Genomic DNA, 18,643 nt, shown 5'->3' on the forward strand with positions numbered 1-18,643 from the left:
TCAGAGCCTGGAGCCTGATTCCGATTCTGTGTCTCCCTCTCTCTCTGCCCCTCACCCGTTCATGCTCTGTCTCTCTCTGTCCGAAAAATAAATAAACGTTGAAAAAAAAAAATTAAAAAAAAAAAAAAAACAAAATCATTAAAAAAAATTATCTACTGTACTGTCTTAAATGGACTTTAGTAATTGGCCGTTTCTTTCTTTTAGAATCACTTGGTTTTCTGTCTACTTCATCTCTTCTATAGATCTGGCACTTTGCTAACCTACAGTTACTTACTGTGCAACTCTCCATGTTTTTCATTCATTCCCCAAATATTTATCAATATGTGCTAAGTATTATTCACTACTATCTCAGTTTGTGACCTAAACAAAGCAAGAATTCTAATGGTAAAGCTGAAATTTAAATGAAAGGCTTGGGGGTACCTGCGTGGCTCAGTTGGTTAAACGTCCAACTCTTGGTTTTGGCTCAGGTCATGATCTCATGGTTTGTGAGTTCGAGCCCTGCATCGGGCTCCATGCAGACCGTGCAGAAGCTGCTTGGGATTCTCTCTCCCTCTCTCTCTCTGTCCCTCCCCTGCTCATGTGCGCTCTCTCTCTCTCTCTCTCTCTCTCTCTCAAAATAAATAAATAAACCTTAAAAAATAAATCAATAAATGAAAGGCTTGGAGGCAGAGAAGGATTTCCTAAGAACAGTATGTATAAAACATGTTATGTAATGAGTAATCCAAGAGAATTTTCATAATCTTCACCCCACAAATGTGATGACAGATTTAGTAGCTACTTGATTAGTAAGAGTAAAGAATACAGAAAACAAAGGGAGGAAAAAGAACTGACATTTCATGATTCAACGCTAGTAAATCTCTAATATTTTAGCTACTAATTAAGGTTACTGGCATACAAATAATGAATAAATTTGATCCATTAAAAATATGACAATATAACAACACAGCAGATTTGTATGATCTAATGTTAGCCTTAAAAAAACTACCAACAGCGGGATGGATACCTGGCTGGCTCAGTTAACGAGCACGCAACTCTTGATCTCAGGGTAATGAGTTCGAGCCCCACAATGGGTGTAGAAATCACTATATACTAAACTTAAAAAAAAAAACAAAAAACCAACAACCAACAGTAAAATAGCATGTGAATAGACAACAGGAGTAGGCAAAATTGCTATATCAAGAAACTGGGTTCATAATACTTTTATTTACAAATTTTTCAAACAATGTAAGGAAAACATCAGTTAATTATATATTCCTAACCAGAAGCCTTAATTACCCAAATTTTCTTTTTTTTTCCTAAAAATATTTATTCATTTTTGAGAGAGAAAGAAAGAGACAGAACACAAGCAAGGGAGAGGCAGAGAGAGAGGGAGACAAAGAATCTGAAGCAGGCTCCAGGCTCCAGGCTGTCAGCACACAGCCTGACCCAGGGTTTGAACTCATGAGCTGCAAGATCATGACCTGAGCCAAAGTCCGACCCTTAACCAACTGAGCCACCCAGGCACCCCAATTATCTTCCTCTCTCATAAAATTGTAATAAAACTACTTGACAGTGAGGATCTAATTTTTAAAAGTGGCTCCTAGGTTATGTCCAGGTTTAATCCATTTAAATCAATTTCAAGTACATTCCTACTTCATAATACCAAATATTTTATAACTCTGGTTTCCAAAATAAGTTCACATATACTATGTCACACCAACAAGCCTCTTACCATCCACATTTTATAGATGAGGAAACTGAGGCTATTCTGGGTCCAAATATTTACCCCAAATCAAAAGACTTATAGAGTAAGTCAGTACAAGTTGTGTTTTCTGACTCTTACTACACATAGCATTCTAGTAAACTTTATTGGCCCCATGACAAAAAAAAAAAAATTATAATTAATGGAATTAATGGTCTTAACTAATATCAGATTATGAATAACCAAAAATGAATTATACTACATTTAATATACTTTTCTTACAAAAATCAGTACGTGTACAAGTCAACTTTAACAAGACAGCTAACAAGTGCTAAACAGAAGATATCAGTTAACAGATATCTTAATCATAAAATTCTGCATAATCAAGATTTACATTATAGCATTTAAAACATGCAAAATCTTTTCTATAAACTGTGTCACCTGGGCAAAATATTTCTAAGCATTTCTAAAGGTGATAATTTCAAGACCTAGTAAGCACAGGGTGTTAAAAACACAATTTTTTAAATATCAATTTTAGTCACATGAGTTGACTACTATTTTTTTCTGAAACAAATGTGATTTTACCTTTGATTCTAATATATTAAATATGAGTCGGCTTTGAACTCAAAAACTACATATCAGATTTTAAAAATATGCACACTAGTAGTAATAGTCAAATTACCATGATGCTACCACCTGAAAGGTCAAATCCCACCAAATTATCTACCAGACGGTAAGGACGAGAAGGCTAATTGTAATGGAACCGACTGTGATAGAGCCTAGGCCTTCTGAGTACATACCACACATATGTCGGGCTCTGGGACAAACATGATTTATCTCTGTCTTCACAGCAACAGTGACAAATTTATCACTGTTATATCAAAAAAGAAAATGAAACTTCAATCATTAGCTAACTTGCTTAAGTCACAGTGCTAACAAGTGGTATAACAAGGCATGAACCTAAACAGTATTTATTTTGTTAAATAAGTAAATTTATTAAATAAATTTAAATGTGTACAATTTACAAGATCAACTATTTTAAAACAGTAAGATAAATATTTAATCACTTACCTCTTCAGGCAGTTCACTGTACATGGTTTCAGAGGTAGACAATAAAAATATAGGTGAAAATGATGGTATATCTTGTAGCAATGTCAGAAAAGTTGCTCTCACAGTTTCACTGACAGCTTCCCACCAGTCACCAATGTGAGGCATGTAAACAATACTAGGTACTGTTCTTCGAGCTTCACGAAAAATCTAATCAAGGAAAGAACTGGCATTAAAAATTCAAACTGAAAAGAATGTTCAAATTGATACTATTCTAAAGTTTACTTAGTAACCCCCAAATACATGAAATGTGTCAGGCCTGTAACTGTAATTATTCTCAGCTCAAATATTTAAGCTGTTCAAGATGTGATGCATAAGCCTCACATATAGCTTCTATCTACCCTTGCTCCACCTAAAAAAAGAAGGGTTTTTTTTTTTTGCCATTTTATTATTTCTATTCAGTACTTATTAATAATATAAAGGTATCAAATTGTTCCACTTATCTATCATGTAAAGATAACAAAGCAAAACACCATTATAAAATATGCTGCAAATAAAGAGATAAACATGCACCAACATGTCACCCACGTCAGAATGAGATCAGTAAGCACAAAGAAGAAAAGAAATAGTTTCCGTGTTTGTGCACATTCCCTAAAATCACTAAATATATGGATTAAATATTTTCACCACGATGCATCACCCTAGAGCTTAAGATTATGAACTACCTACTGAACCACTTGTTTACCTCCTATCACCTTAATTCAATCCTCCATAGAGCAGTCACAAAATACCCTCACATCACTAAAGAGCAATAAATAAATTAGCAAAAAGCTCTGAGACACTCCCATCGTCAGAAAATACAAAATAAAGTTTCCTCAGGTGTTAAAAAAGAATCCTAACCATAGCTTCAGTCACACTCTGCCAACACATGCCAATAAGGACCGGGTTGGCTATTAGTAAGTTGCCAAGCAGAAGTATTGCCCTTTACAAAGATGTCAACAATAGCTCAATGGCCCATCAACAAATTCTTGTGGGATGATATGGCATCTCTTCAATACTTCTAACAAATGAAAGAATAAATGTAAAAATCTTCCTTCAATTTATTTCAGAATTCCATTTCTAAAATTCTCTACTACTTCCCTTTAAACATGTTTCAATTAACCTGTATAATGTGCAAGATCAAGAAATAATGATCTAGTATTTAAAATGATTAGGATTATTAGAAATGTTCCTGAGAATCAAAATGATTATTTTTCTTTAATGAATAAGCCTATCACTTGCATGAATTTTTCAAATGCTACATTTTATAAAGCTTTAAACATTCTGTGTAAAATAAAATGTATTGCCAATTTAATAAACCAGATGGAAGATGCTCAAATAAAAAATTTCCCCCAAATTGGAAATGTAGATGTTATGATCACTCACATCAAAAGTAATATTTGCTCCTTCCCTTCCTTTAATATTTGCATATCCACCAATCCAGAACAGTTGTACAGTACAACTCCAGGACTCTCAAATTTTGACCTTTTCTGCAAACACGCACCCTCTTATCCTGGATCTTGAAAATCCAAGGATTATTGTTTTCCAAAGTTCTTGTAGAAGATTCATAAGAGAAAAACAAGCATAAATATTGGCAAAAGGAAGGAACCACACAGGAGCACAAAGGCAAGTGAGGCATTTAATTTCCACCCCCCCAAAAAGAAAAAAATTGCTACATGCCACCCAAATCAGGGATGGTATGTGGAGGACAATAACCGATGCCTTTTGTCTTTCCAATTCCCACTCTGTGCTAGTAAAACTAGGGAGAGTCAGCAGGGAGAGAATGGTGATTACATGAAAAACACTAATGAGCTTATAAAACTTACTGAGAAACCTCACAAAACTAACCACCTAATTCAGCCATGCAAGTTTACCACATGCCCAAGGAGAGATGAGAAAACATGCCTTTAAAAAAAAACAAAATGTAGCCTCTCATTCTAGTACTTGTAGGTTAGGTTTTCTAGAAATAGTTGTTGAGAACATCTAGTTGCTAATAAGTATCAAAGAGTAAGGGCAAAGCAACAGAAGGTTAAGTGATAAAAACTTTATAGAGCCAGAAATTAAATAATGCAGGACTATAGGTGTTTTAACTCATTTGCAAGGCTGAACTAGAAACATAAGCATCACCAGCTCTGAAAGAGTTGAGGGTTGTTGTTGTTTTTTTTTTCTATTTCTTTCCTCTTTTCATTCAATTCTCCCCAAAACAACAGAATGAACAGGATATTCTATTGATCTTATCTCTAAAGACTTTAGGAAAGTATCTTTATCAGTGAAAGTTTAAAAAATTATACTTGAAAACCTAAAGGGGGAAAACAAGAAAGAAAAAAGTCTAAGACAAATATAGAAAAATAAAAAGGCTTAGGCTTATCCATGAATGTATAATTACCTAATTTTACAATTAATCTGACTACATGCAATATTAATAGCCAGGGGCTATTTTCAGAATTTTTTTCCTAAGCCTTTACAGGAAAAATATCTGTAATTTCTAGAAAAATTTAAAATCACTACTAAAACAAGTTTTATTTTTAATTCCTTACTCCATGTGATCTCAGAACATTTAAACTTTCATAATTTCTTTAAATATATAGCCAACCTGGTTCTAATTCTAATTCTCCAGTTTTTGTAATGAAAATTCAAAAAGAATGGTCTAAAAACAGTATTTTAAAATTCAGAAAAAAAGTTTAATCATATTGTGATTTTTCCATAATGTAAAAGTAGCTCTTCAGCAGTTTGCTGGTAACTTTTAAAGTTGTGGAATAACATACACTCCCTGAAATCAATTAACCAGATTCAGAGTAGAAAAATAAAGCCTAGTTTTAGTGAAGCGGCAACTGTCTTGGGAACAAGTGATGCCATTTGATAACTAGAAAAATACTCACCTATAGGGTGTCTTGGATTGGTGGATGTGCAAGGTGTAGTAGAAAACAGAAAAACTGTTATAGAGAAAAAAAGACAGTAGGCCAAATTACTGAACCAACCGTTCAAAACACCTCTGACATGACCAGCACTCTTGCACAAATAAAATGAACAAACACCAGTGTATGTGAACTGTTCATTTTGATTCTTTAAACAATATATTTTACTTCCTTCTGGCTTCTTCCTGCCCCAGACATCATGGTCCCTTGTGTAACTGTTTTAAAGGTTTATTAAAAAAAAAAAAAAAAGTACAAACTACTTCCTATGAATATTAAAGATATGAAAGAAAAAAATCAGGCCACTGAAGTTAAAAGTATCCACACAAAGCAGCACTAATTATATAAACTGAACCTATATTTATAAAAGTTCTTATCATCTCAAAAGCTAAACTTTCAAGTCAGTATTTTAGCCAGCAAATTAAAGTATGTGGTGCATGAAATTTTACTGTACTTTAAAAATTAAGTCTATACAGCCCATAACAAGCCATTTTCTTGAGAAACTGAAAACTGGAGTAATTTTAAACACAAATGTAAATGAAGCAGAAAGCTCATGCCAGCGCAGCTTTCACTTTCCTAAAAGAAGCTCTATAAGAAAGAGAGAAACAATTCTGTCATCAATAAACTTCCAGAATTTGTCTTGGTCATGTTGTAGTACTAGGAATGTGCTAACATTGTAAAAGAGAGAGAAAAGAAAAATCTTGGGGGCTAAAATATTCTTGATTTTTATAAAAATTAAAAAGTACTATTAATATACACTATTAAAATAAGTATTTAATTCCTTAGACCATACTATCATAAATATTAATAATATATCTGCAATACTAATAACTTCATGTCATATCCATCACTTTACTCCATTTATATTCTATTCACCTAAGATTTATCGAGCATCTCTGTGAAAAGGAGGCAACGTCTAGAATCAGGATGCAAGAAATAAAGTGCTGAATTTCTTTAAGCATACAAATCAGCCTATTATAAAACATAACTATACTAGACTTTCTGATCGATGATTGTAATATAAAGCAACATTTTATGAAAATTAAGTCACCCAAATTCTTTTTCTGTTATTTTCATTGCCTAAAAATTTTAAGAATTTCAGTAAATGTGATATGACAAACTCTGGACCAGGATAATTTAACTTTTTTACAACTTAAGAAAAAAAAAAAGGTTGTTGCTATGGTAAAACACAGAAACCCATGTGCACAAACCAAGAGTACCCAAAGTATACACAGAATGCTATGGAGAAATCCAGAAACCCTTATGCATAAACACAAGAGCATCCAAAGAATACACATAGGTAAGTATGTTAATTCCTTCCTGCTACTTAACCAAAAAGGATTTTCCTTGAACATTTCCAAATACAATTTCTTTCTGGGAAAAGAAAAATATTGCAATTTTCACCAAAAAAAAAAAAAAAAAAAAAAAGACCTTATTGACTAAATTATTTGTAACAACATATAATATCCAAACTCCAAAGCTTGTGGCACACAATATATAAATTTATCAATTCAATCATTAATGAAAAAGAAAATACACTTATCAATTCTGATTTCCTAAATCAACAGTAGAAATAATATAAATAATACATTTGAAGATGTCAGAAAAAGGGAATCATAGCTGTTCTTTGGTTTTCTAGAGTGTTAATACAGGTAAGTCTTTTACTACAGTTACTAACATCTCCAGCTTTGTTTTAGGTCTCAGTAACTACTTGTGAATTTTACTCAACAACCATAAATCTTCCAGGCTACCCCAGGCTTTTCCATTCTCCTTCCAGAGCTTTTGAGAGACTATAAAATACTCAGTAACATAGATAGATAGATAGACAGATAGATAGATACATACATACATACATACATACATACATACATAGACAGGCAGACAGATAGACAGATACAGACATACACACAGACAGACAAAACCACTTTATGAATTCTGGCAATTGTTTTCAGTAATAAATGTCTAGTGTCCAGTTATCACCCAAAGTACTAAATCTCCAAGTGTGACTGATCTCTAAAGACCTAGAATAGTAACACCTGGATTCAGGTTTAAAGCACATATTCCTGGGGCTCACCCCAAATTTCAAGAATCAGAATTTCTGAGTGTAGAGCCAGGGAATAAGAAATTTTAACAAGCACTCCCAGAAGAGGCTTATAGCCACTAAATCTTAAGAAACAATGATAAAACCCTATAGTAGACACGAATTCCTCTACCATTTTCACACACTTTGTAATATTCATCATCAGCTGAGACAATATGAAGGAGAAAAGAAGGATTAATATATATATGCTTGTATGTGGATTTGTTTTAAAGAAAAGACAATTAAAAATGTATAAAGAACTATAAACTGGGCTCTTCCCCTTTCCCATCTTATCATATATATAAATACAGCCCTTTAAAAGTAATTGAAGACTTCTTTCCTTTAAGATTACTTTTCATGTTTGTATCACACTATTAAATAATCCAATTTAATTTATATTAAGTATCTTAGAGACTAGAGAAAAGAGAAAAACACAGAAGAATAATGTGCCACAGACGAAACCACATCTATTTTGAGAAAATCCTGCCTATAGGAAGACTAGCTCTCAAGAGAAGTAAGGCAAAAGAAAGGGAATACAGAACAGAGGAATAGAAAGAAGAGGCTTTTATTCTTTCCAGCATTTTTATTTTTGTTTTGTTTTTTCTTCAAATTTTTATTTAAATTTTAGTTAACATACTGTGCAATATTGGTTTCAGGAGCAGAATTCAGTGGTTCATCACTTACATACAACACCCAGTGCTCATCATAAGAATTGTCCACCCTACTTAATACCCACCACCTCTTTCCAACATTTTAGCACCTGACTAGTATGCTCTCTTACCTAGGACTTTTATGCCTTCTTCTACCCAGTTACAGATCCACAAATTAAGAAAAAACTCTTGGGGTGCCTTGGTGGCTCAGTCAGTTAAGTGTCAGACTCTGGATTTCGGTTCAGGTCACAATCTCACAGTTTGTGGGTTTGAGCCCCACATCGGGGCTCTGCACTGACAGTGAGAAGTCTGCTTGGGATTTTCTCTGCCCCCTCTTTCTGCCCCTCCCCAACTCGTGCACATGCTTGCTCTCACTCTCTCTCTCAAAATAAATAAATAAACTTAAAATAAAAAAAGGTAAGAAAAAATTCCTCAGTTTTATTACATAATAGTCTCCTTTTAAATAATTTTTTAGGGGGCACCCGGGTGGCCCAGTTGGTTAAGCATCCAATTTCAGCTCAGGTCATGATCTCATGGGTTTGTAGGTTTGAGCCCCACATCGGGCTCTCTGCTGTCAGCACAGAATCTTGCTTTGGATCCTTGTCCTTCTTGCTCTCTCCCCCTCTCTCTTTCTCTCTTCCTCTTAAATAAAAATAAACATTTGGGGCGCCTGGGTGGCTCAGTCAGTTAAGTATCCAACTTTAGCTCAGGTCAAGATCTCACTGTTTGTGAGTTCAAGCCCCGTGTTGGGCTCTGTGCTGACAGATGAGAGCCTGGAGCTTGCTTTGGATTCTGTGGCTCCCTCTCTCTTAGTCCTTCCCCCACTCGTACTGTCTCTATCTCTCAAAAGATGAATAAATGTAAAAAAACAAAAAAAAATTATAAAAAATAAACATTTAATAAATAAATCTGGGGGAGCGACAGTAATATATTTACGATTTAAAATAACTTTAAAAATGCACTTAAGATACAAATAATCAGGGATTAATCAAGACAGTTTATCTGGTCTCTGGCCAATGTTCAGAAGTCCGAGCTTCAGCTACCATAGCTACAAAATTCTGACTCAGTCCTGAGCAGACTAGACACCCAGGTGTGGTCACTCAAGAATAAGCATTACTTCTAACCCACAATCTTGTAGGCAAAAGCAAGGAACAGAAGACTTCTTGATGTACTAAATGCAGTGTAATACAACCAAAATAATAAATGTTAAGTTTTTCTTCCTTTACACTGCCAAGGGACATCTCTCTCTACCCTCTCCAAGAACACAACAAAAAAGTAAAAGCCAGGAACTGAGTAAGAGACCAAAAAGTATACAGTTAGAATTCAAATTTGGCCCAGTGATGCCCAGTAGAATACAAAAAAAAATATCCTAGGATCTCAGTAATACCAACATATGATTTACTACAATGGATCCTAAGTATCTCCTCACCTAATACTCAATAATGGATTTATGAACATGTATATACATGTATTAGCCATAAAGAACAGCTATACACAGAATACCGTCTCACTTTGAAAATGTTCCTCTTTCAGAGTGATTTTCTTCAGTTTGCTCCATACTGTCAAATACACATGTCAAAGAAAGAAATCTAAACTGTACAACAGAGTGTAACCTAAAATGAAAAAGTTTTATTCATTTCCCAATTCTCTAAATTCCTTCCCCAAAGCCAAAGCAATGATTATTAACAGTTTTTTAGGATATTCTTGCACACGATTTATATATAAAAGCATGAATATACATTTTTAAGGTTTTTTACACAAAGATTCTATTTTAATAGACCAATTTATGACTTGCTTTTTTCACAAATATCTCTTTCATCTCTCCATATCAGCCTTATGTAAATTTACCTCATTCTTGTTAATGACCTCATAATATGTAAGGATATACCATAATTTATCACAGCCCATCCATCATTAAAGGACATTTAGTTTGTTGGTCTTATTTAGTTTGGGAATTCCATACAATGCTGTGATAAATGTCCTTGTACATTCAGCAGTGACTATTAGATCTAATACATCTTTAGGAAAAATTCCTTAATGTAAAATTCCTGGAACAAAAGGAATATGTTCTTAAAATTTTTTTAAATGGTGTCAATGACTCTAAAATCATCAGGCATCATCAAGCTTTTTATTTTTACAAACCAGACAGTTGCTTCAAAATAGTATCGTGTTGCCTTTTTAAAAAACATTTTTTTTAAATGTTTTTATTTCTTTTTGAGACAGAAAGAGACAGAGCATGAGCAGGGGAGGGGCAGAGAGAGAGGGAGACACAGAATCCAAAGCAGGCTTCAGTCTCCGATCTGTCAGCACAGAGCCCAACATGGGGCTCAGACTCACAGACTGTGAGCCAAAGTCGGATGCTCAACCGACGGAGCCACCCAGGCGCCCCTTCTAAAGCACGCCCAAATTCGTGTTGCTTTAATTTGCATTTTCTTCAGCTGTAAGGCTAAGAATCTTTTCAAACTTTTATTGGTTGCTTTTTCTATTGTTTTCTTCCTATAAATGGCATGCTATTTCACCAGTTTTTATATTAGGGTGTCATTCTTTCTTCTTACTGATTTTAACATATTTTTTTATATTTCAGAACCTATCCTGGACATGTGTGTTACACACATACTTTTTCGCCAGGTTGTGTCTATTAATTTTACAAAAACAATTATTTCTGCCACGTATAATTAAAAATTTTATAAAGTCAAATTTGTTCTTATCTTTATGTTTTCTGGTTGTGTTCACTGCTTAGAGACTACTTTCTCATACTCAAGATAATAAACATATTGACCTTGTGAATTCCCCTTTTACATTTCCATTAACAATGTAGAATTTATGTTGGGGCTACAATAAAAAGTAGAAATTCAGTTTTGTTTTTTTCTTTTTCCCCTCATTGAGTCAGTTTTCTAAGACCATTTATTAAATAATCCATCTGTTGTATGATATCAAATGTCGTCGTCATCATCATCATTTACCATCATCATATGCTAATCATCATCAGATACTAAATTCTCATTCTATGTAGGCCTAAGGGTTAATTCTCTCTTCTATTACTTTGTCCATTCCTGCACCATTACATATTCTTTATTACTACATTCTGTAACACCTTTAAAAATCTGGTAGAGCTCCTTTCATTATACTTTTTCCTCCAGAACTCTCCTTGCTATGCTCATATTCATTTTCTGAAGAATTCATTTTAGAAGAAACGCAAAGCACTTTTTTTTAACTTTTCCTCTTAAATTTTGGGAATATTATACTTGAGCCTGAACTTAATTTATACATTAATTTAGAAAAGAACTCACAGCTTTTCAATTTTGAGTCTTACCAGCCCTCAGCTGTGTAAGGAAGCTGCAGTAGCAGTGATAAATATAATGACAGTTAAGAGCTACAGGGTACTGGGGCGCCTGGGTGGCGCAGTCGGTTAAGCGTCCGACTTCAGCCAGGTCACGATCTCGCGGTCCGGGAGTTCGAGCCCCGCGTCGGGCTCTGGGCTGATGGCTCGGAGCCTGGAGCCTGTTTCCGATTCTGTGTCTCCCTCTCTCTCTGCCCCTCCCCCGTTCATGCTCTGTCTCTCTCTGTCCCAAAAAAAATAAATAAAAAACGTTGAAAAAAAAAATTTAAAAAGAGCTACAGGGTACTTACTATATACCAAACCTATTGGATGAACTGATTTTAGTAGTCACAACCACCTTATGCAGTATCATTACCTTTGTTTCATAGATAAGAAAATTAAGTCTCAAAGAAGTTAAGCAATTTGTCCAAGGCCACAACCAATAAGCCAAGTAGCTAATATTTTAATCAATTTGCAATTTGACTTGAATCCATACTTTGAACTATAGTAATTAAAAACAAGGTGTGTTTTTTTGTTTTTTCTTCTTTTAGACACTGCAAATTAATTATTTAATTTCTAGGTAAAATTAGTTGCTATTTTAATAAGGACCATTTTTTCCATTAAATTTCTAACTTGTTACTGGGTGTATAAAAGAAAACTACTTATTTTATAATATTAACTTTGAAAGGTGTCCACCTTGCAGAATTCTCTTATTGTCCCTAATAATTTTTCAGTAAGTCCTAAAAAGTCTCCAAATATACAATCATATCACAGGCAAATATTTATAACTTCAATGTCTGTTCCAATATTTTTATCTCTCAATGTCTAACTGAATCAATTTTGCATGCCTTAATAATGGCATATTACACTTCTGATGTGCTACTAGAATCCGTTTGTAATATTTACTTTACCACCATTGCCTAAGTGAAATTAGTCTGTTTTCCTCTATATTTCAGTTTAGCATCAAAATGATCTTATCCTTTAAGATTAAAAGAATTCACCCATGAAACTATCTGGATTTAGTGCTTTTTGATACTCAATTTCTCCTTCCACACTTAGTGTCTGTTTAGATTCTCTCTCCGCTGGATTTATTTTTAATGGTACTGGGTAATTCTCTTAACTTGCATACAAACTGCAATAATTTTGTTTCACTAAAAAGGAAAAATATGAACAAACATATAAATCAACATTATTGGAAAACGCTCCCAGCCAGGATGAGTTAAATGTACAAAATTTGTAGCAAATTATTGTATACAGTTTTTATTTAAGCCATGGGTTTTGGGGGGAAAAAAACTTTTAAATAGAGCTTTCTAAGTAGTGAATGATGCTAGGATGCTGATACCCAGACAACTGTAAGTAAAAGAGAAATGAAATCAATGCTGTGGACCATGAAATATATACACACATATATATATATGTTTTCTTTCTACAAGATACAGAATGGTTTTCAATTAGGTAGTATATGTGTATGTATTAAATAGTTATAAAATGTACTCAAAAACACAACATAATTATGCACAATGCTCTTAAGTGTTACTACTCTGGTCATGTAATCTCTAAAAGTAGGCTAAATATCAGAGTTGAAAGTGGCATTCCCCTAACTTGTTCCAACATGGTACACTTATAATAAATTCATAGTTACACGAACACCCCACTAGAACTCTGCACTTCACAAACCAGCACAAAGTAGTTAAAAGTCAAATATCACACACACTTGACTACTGATAGAAATATATATAATTTTTAAACTGCTATCATTTTTGTGTTAATTTTCCCCAACTACATACAGTAAGGCTCTAAGTACACACTGAAATCTAGAAAGACTCTGAAACCACAGCGTTGAAAAGAGGGTCAGAAGAAGGCAAAAGAAGCTTCCTTTCTATAATGCTTAATAAAACTTTAATATAAGAAACAGGATATTAAAATTTCAGAAAAGAATGAAATATGGGGAAAACAATAAGCTCACTTTTAAACATGTTATACATCAAAAGGATCCCTGGCCTTAATATTAGAATGCTAATGAGTAACCAAAAAAGAGTTAATATTCGCATTACTGTTCTTTGAAAAGACTTTATAAACACTACTGAGATATAGAGATATAAACAATTAAGAAAGTTGGAAGTACTCTGATATGGTACAAACCTACCTGTGCACATGATTCTTCAGGTGTTTTGGCACTAACTGAATAAAGTGCTGGGAGATCTAGTCTGTGCACAGAGAATTTTTCTAGAGTGTGCAAAAGTGCTGGAGCAAGGTGAGAAGTTTGACCTGAGCCTCTTTCTCCAGACAGCAATAATCTTGGCCTGTAAGAGGTTGGCTGATGATATGGTGACCTGGAATACATATAAGACATGATAATTATTTCAAAATGATACACTCTGAAGATCAGTATGAAATATTAGGTAAAATATTTACACTAAATATGTAACTCCAAATTAATAGAATTTTTTCTTTTACTTCAAGTACAGTGAATAATTTTTTCATTAATTATCATTTTAAAATGTTGATCTCCCTGACAATTTTAATAACCATGATGTAAAAGTATAAAAACTCATTCTAAAACAAAGTAATAATACCTGGGTATTCATTCTATCATACCATATATATTACTTGGAAAACACTTCAGACACTAAGGAGACATAGCTATTAATTATTCAAGATCAAATGTTAAGAATCCCATTTCAACAAAGAAGTAGGTATATCTGAAGATTACCCAAAATGTAGGACTTTTTTTTTAAATGGTTAAAATGGTAAATTTAATGTATATTTTACCGCAATTTTTAAGATAGAAAATAAATGTAGGATTTTTTCAGTGGCAGCAAATTTTGGTTTGGGGCCAATACAAACTAAATGTCCACACCCTAATACATGACATCTGAAGACCTACAATAGAGAAAGCAAATTTAGGAAAATGTATTAAACCAAGCTGAACTTACACTCTCAAGATTCCACAACCCCATTAAAATGATGAATGAAACAAGTTTATCTATCATTATAGATAACATAGGAAATTTTAAGCAATGCAGTAAGAATAAAGCAAATAAAAACTGGAATAGAAAGAAATCAGGAAAACACTGTTACTTGTAAAGGATACGATTATGCACTAAAAAAATCCAAGAGAATCAACTAATTAATAACTGTCAGAATCTACCAAAAGTAACAAGTCAGAAAACAGAAACAGAAAAATCAAAACATAATAACACCATCAATAACCAAAATAAAGAAGGAAAGAAGATCCTTTCTTTTTTTAATGTTTATTTATTTATTTTGAGAGAGAGATAAGAAGAGCAAGTGAGAAAGGGGGAGAGAGAATCCCAAGCAGGCTCCATGCTATTTGGTAAAGTGTGCTAGACCCAATTTTAGAACAGTTAAACCTGTTTCAGTAATAAGTACTTCACATAGTTTTAATTTTCTTAGCAATTCTATGAAACACATAGTTTCTTCTTAGTAAACAGATGAAGAAACCAAGACTCAGAGAAGTTAGGTATGAGACTGTTACAAATGGGTGGTCAAAGAGTTCAAATCTCATTCAGGTCCATATAATTGCTAAGCTGAACCACCATGCTAACATGTACACTACTTTATATTGGAATATATTACAGGGGCGCCTGTGTGGCTCAGTCAATTAAGCGTACGACTCTTAATTTTGGCTCAGGTAACAATCTCACAGGTTCATGGGATCAAGCCCCACGTTGGGCTCCACACTAAGCATGGAGCCTGCTTGGGATTCTGTCTCTCCCTTTCTCTGCCCCTCCCTCACTTGCTTGCGCTCTCTCTCAAAATAAATTTAAAAACATTTTAAAAAATCTATTACAAGAGCACCTGGGTGGCTTAGTCAGTTAAGTGTCCGACTCTTGGTTTTAGCTCAGGTCATGATCTCACAGTTGATTAGTCCAAGCCCCACATTGGGCTACACGCTGATGGTACAGAGCCTACCTGGGATTCTCTCTCTCCCTCTCTGCCTGCCCCTCCCCTACTCTGTCTCTCTTAAAAATAAATAAACTTGGGGCGCCTGGGTGGCGCAGTCGGTTAAGCGTCCGACTTCAGCCAGGTCACGATCTCGCGGTCCGGGAGTTCGAGCCCCGCGTCAGGCTCTGGGCTGATGGCTCAGAGCCTGGAGCCTGTTTCCGATTCTGTGTCTCCCTCTCTCTCTGCCCCTCCCCCGTTCATGCTCTGTCTCTCTCTGTCCCAAAAATAAATAAACGTTGAAAAAAAAAAATTAAAAAAATAAATAAATAAATAAACTTGAAAAAAAAAAAAGTATTACAGAACAGAATAATAGAATATAATGTAGAATACACCAAAGAAAAGAAACACAGATCAATAGAATAGGCAGCCAGGAAACAAATCATCATAGTTCAAATAATTTCATACAAGATAATAAGCATAAAAAATAAATGGAAGGGAGATTATAAAATAAATGTTATTTTAAAATAGAGAAGAGGGGCGCCTGAGTGGCTTAGTCAGTTAAGCATCCGACTTCAGCTCAGGTCCATGATCTCATGGTTCAACGGTTCAAGCCCCAAATCTGGCTCTTTCTGACAGCTCAGAGTCTGGAGCCAGCTTTAGATTCTCTGTCTCCCTCTCTCTCTGCCCCTCCCCAACTCACACTCTGTCTCTCAAAAATAAATAAAACATTAAAAAAAATTTTTTTAATTTATTTAAATAGGGAAGATTCAGACCCTCATTTCACAGAACAAAATTAATTCTAACAAAGAAAAAACACGAGATTATGTATTTTTTAATTCATAATCTACAAACTTTTGTAACTCAAAAATTACAATCTGAATCAAATGGCAAACAATCAAATGAGACAATCTGCCATTAACAGGAATGGTTCTTAATGTAAAAAAGAGCTTATGTTCAAAGTGTTTTAACAACAACAACAACAAACAGCTTCATGGGCAAAGGACACAGACAATTCAAAAAGAAAACAGAAACAGATAACATTTCTTAAAATGTTCATTCATTTAATAATTGGAGAATGGTTCCTATGCTAAGTCCCTCACCCTGGGTATCTAACAATACCAGTTATCATAGAGCTCACACTTGAATGGTATGAAGTAGAAAAAGGAAATCTACAAACTAATATAATTCAGTGTGATTAACAAGCAGCACTGTTTAAGTACAGAATGCTATGGCAGACCACAATTACAGACTCAACAAAGGCTTTCCTGGACAGTGTTACAAAAGCACAAACCCAACAGGACGGAGGCAGAAAGGACAATTCCAAGAAACAAAAATAGGATGTGCAAAGGACCAAAGGCTCCTGGCCCTTTGGAGTAATAGTTCATACAACTAGCTTCTCTTAAGGTTTTAAAGCCATGTATGTATAAAGGTTCTGTGGTTGGGGGAAAGGAGAATCAGACCATGAAAACCTACAAAGGGTTTTGTAAGCCATGTTAAAAGTTTGGGACACACATTGAAGACCATGAGGAAGCATTAAGATACTTAAGCAGGGGAAGTGATATAATCATATACATGTTTTAGAAGAAAATTCTATTATCACTATGCCAGGATAGGAAATGAATGAGGGCAAAACAGGAGGAAAGATGACCAGTTAGGAGTCTGCAGTATCAACCCAGGCATGAGATAGTAATGACAGTCTAGACAAGAACAGTGTCAGAAGAGGTGAGAAGGAACAGCCTGAGATGAGACTTAATTACAGGACCTGGACATTGACTAGGTACAGAGTAAAGAAAGAGGAAGGAGTTGAGGAAGATGCCCATCTCTAGTTGCAACATCACCTTAGGTCCATGGGAGCTCTGATGACCCACTGGAAGAGAAGGGGAGACCCAGTCCAGTACATAATGAAAGATCTGTGGCACACAAAGGGTGAGAGACAGCTGGAGATGGTCTAAAGCTCAAGACCAATGTTGGCTTAAGAAAGACTTGGTAGTTGGGCTCCTGGGTGGCTAAGTCAGTTAAGCACCTAACTCCTGATTTCAGCTCAGGTCATGGGCTCACAAATGGTGAGATCCAGCCCCGCGTCAGGCTCTATGCTGGCAGCACAGAACCTGCTTGGGATTCTTTCTCCCTCTCTCTCTCTCTCTCTCTCTCTCTCTCCCTCTCCCACTTGTGTGTGCGTGTGTGCACTCTCTCTCTCTCTCTCTCTCAAAATAAATAAACATTAAAAAAAAAAAGAAATATCTGGGGGGCGCCTGGATGGCTCAGTCGGTTGAGTGTTTGACTTCGGCTCAGGTCATGATCTCGCAGTCTGTGAGTTCGAGCCCCACGTCGGGCTCTGTGCTGACAGCTCAGAGCCTGGAACCTGCTTCGTTCAGATTCTGTGTCTCCCTCTTTCTCTGCCCCTCCCCCACTCATGCTGTGTCTCTCTCTGTCAAAAATAAACAAACATTAAAAAACAAATTTTTTGGGGGGCGCCTGGGTGGTGCAGTCGGTTAAGAGTCCGACTTCAGCCAGGTCACGATCTCGCGGTCTGTGAGTTCGAGCCCCGCGTCGGGCTCTGGGCTGATGGCTCAGAGCCTGGAGCCTGTTTCCAATTCTGTGTCTCCCTCTCTCTCTGCCCCTCCCCCGTTCATGCTGTCTCTCTCTGTCCCAAAAATAAATAAACGTTGAAAAAAAAAAATTTTTTTTTTAAAAAAAATTTTTTTTAAAGAAATATTTGGTAGTTACTAACAGATGAAAAAATTTTGAAAATAATGAAAAAAACATCTTTTATGAGGAAAATATGTTAGATTGATATACTAAAAATAAATTTTAATACCATTAGTGAGAAGATGTTGGGAAAACTGGGTTTTCTCATGACTCGTGGTAATGGAAAAAAGCAAAATTTTCCAAAATTAAACTTGGCAATTATGTCACGTATATGCTGAAATGTTTACAAAGGATATTCCGCAACTCATTCTACTCCCAAGGACCCCCTACCTCTTAAGCATTCTCTAAATTTTTTTC

General features: G+C 35.0%; 1 protein-coding gene across 5 annotated transcripts in view; it reads right to left on the minus strand.

Moving 5' to 3' along the window:
- Window positions 1–18,643, minus strand: part of ATAD2B (ATPase family AAA domain containing 2B) — a 166,930-nt gene that overhangs the window by 44,587 nt on the left and 103,700 nt on the right. For all 5 annotated transcript variants that reach the window (XM_086700107.1, XM_086700106.1, XM_086700105.1 and 2 more), the window contains 2 exons: window positions 13,875–14,061; window positions 2,753–2,938 (listed from right to left, as the gene is read on the minus strand). In XM_086700107.1, coding sequence (XP_086556233.1) covers window positions 2,753–2,938; window positions 13,875–14,061 — 373 coding nt within the window. The remainder of the gene's footprint in view (window positions 1–2,752; window positions 2,939–13,874; window positions 14,062–18,643) is intronic.

The sequence above is a fragment of the Puma concolor genome, chromosome A3 (genome assembly GCF_028749965.1).
Source record: "Puma concolor isolate L17-30 chromosome A3, mPumCon1.1.hap2, whole genome shotgun sequence".
Lineage (NCBI taxonomy): Eukaryota > Metazoa > Chordata > Mammalia > Carnivora > Felidae > Puma > Puma concolor.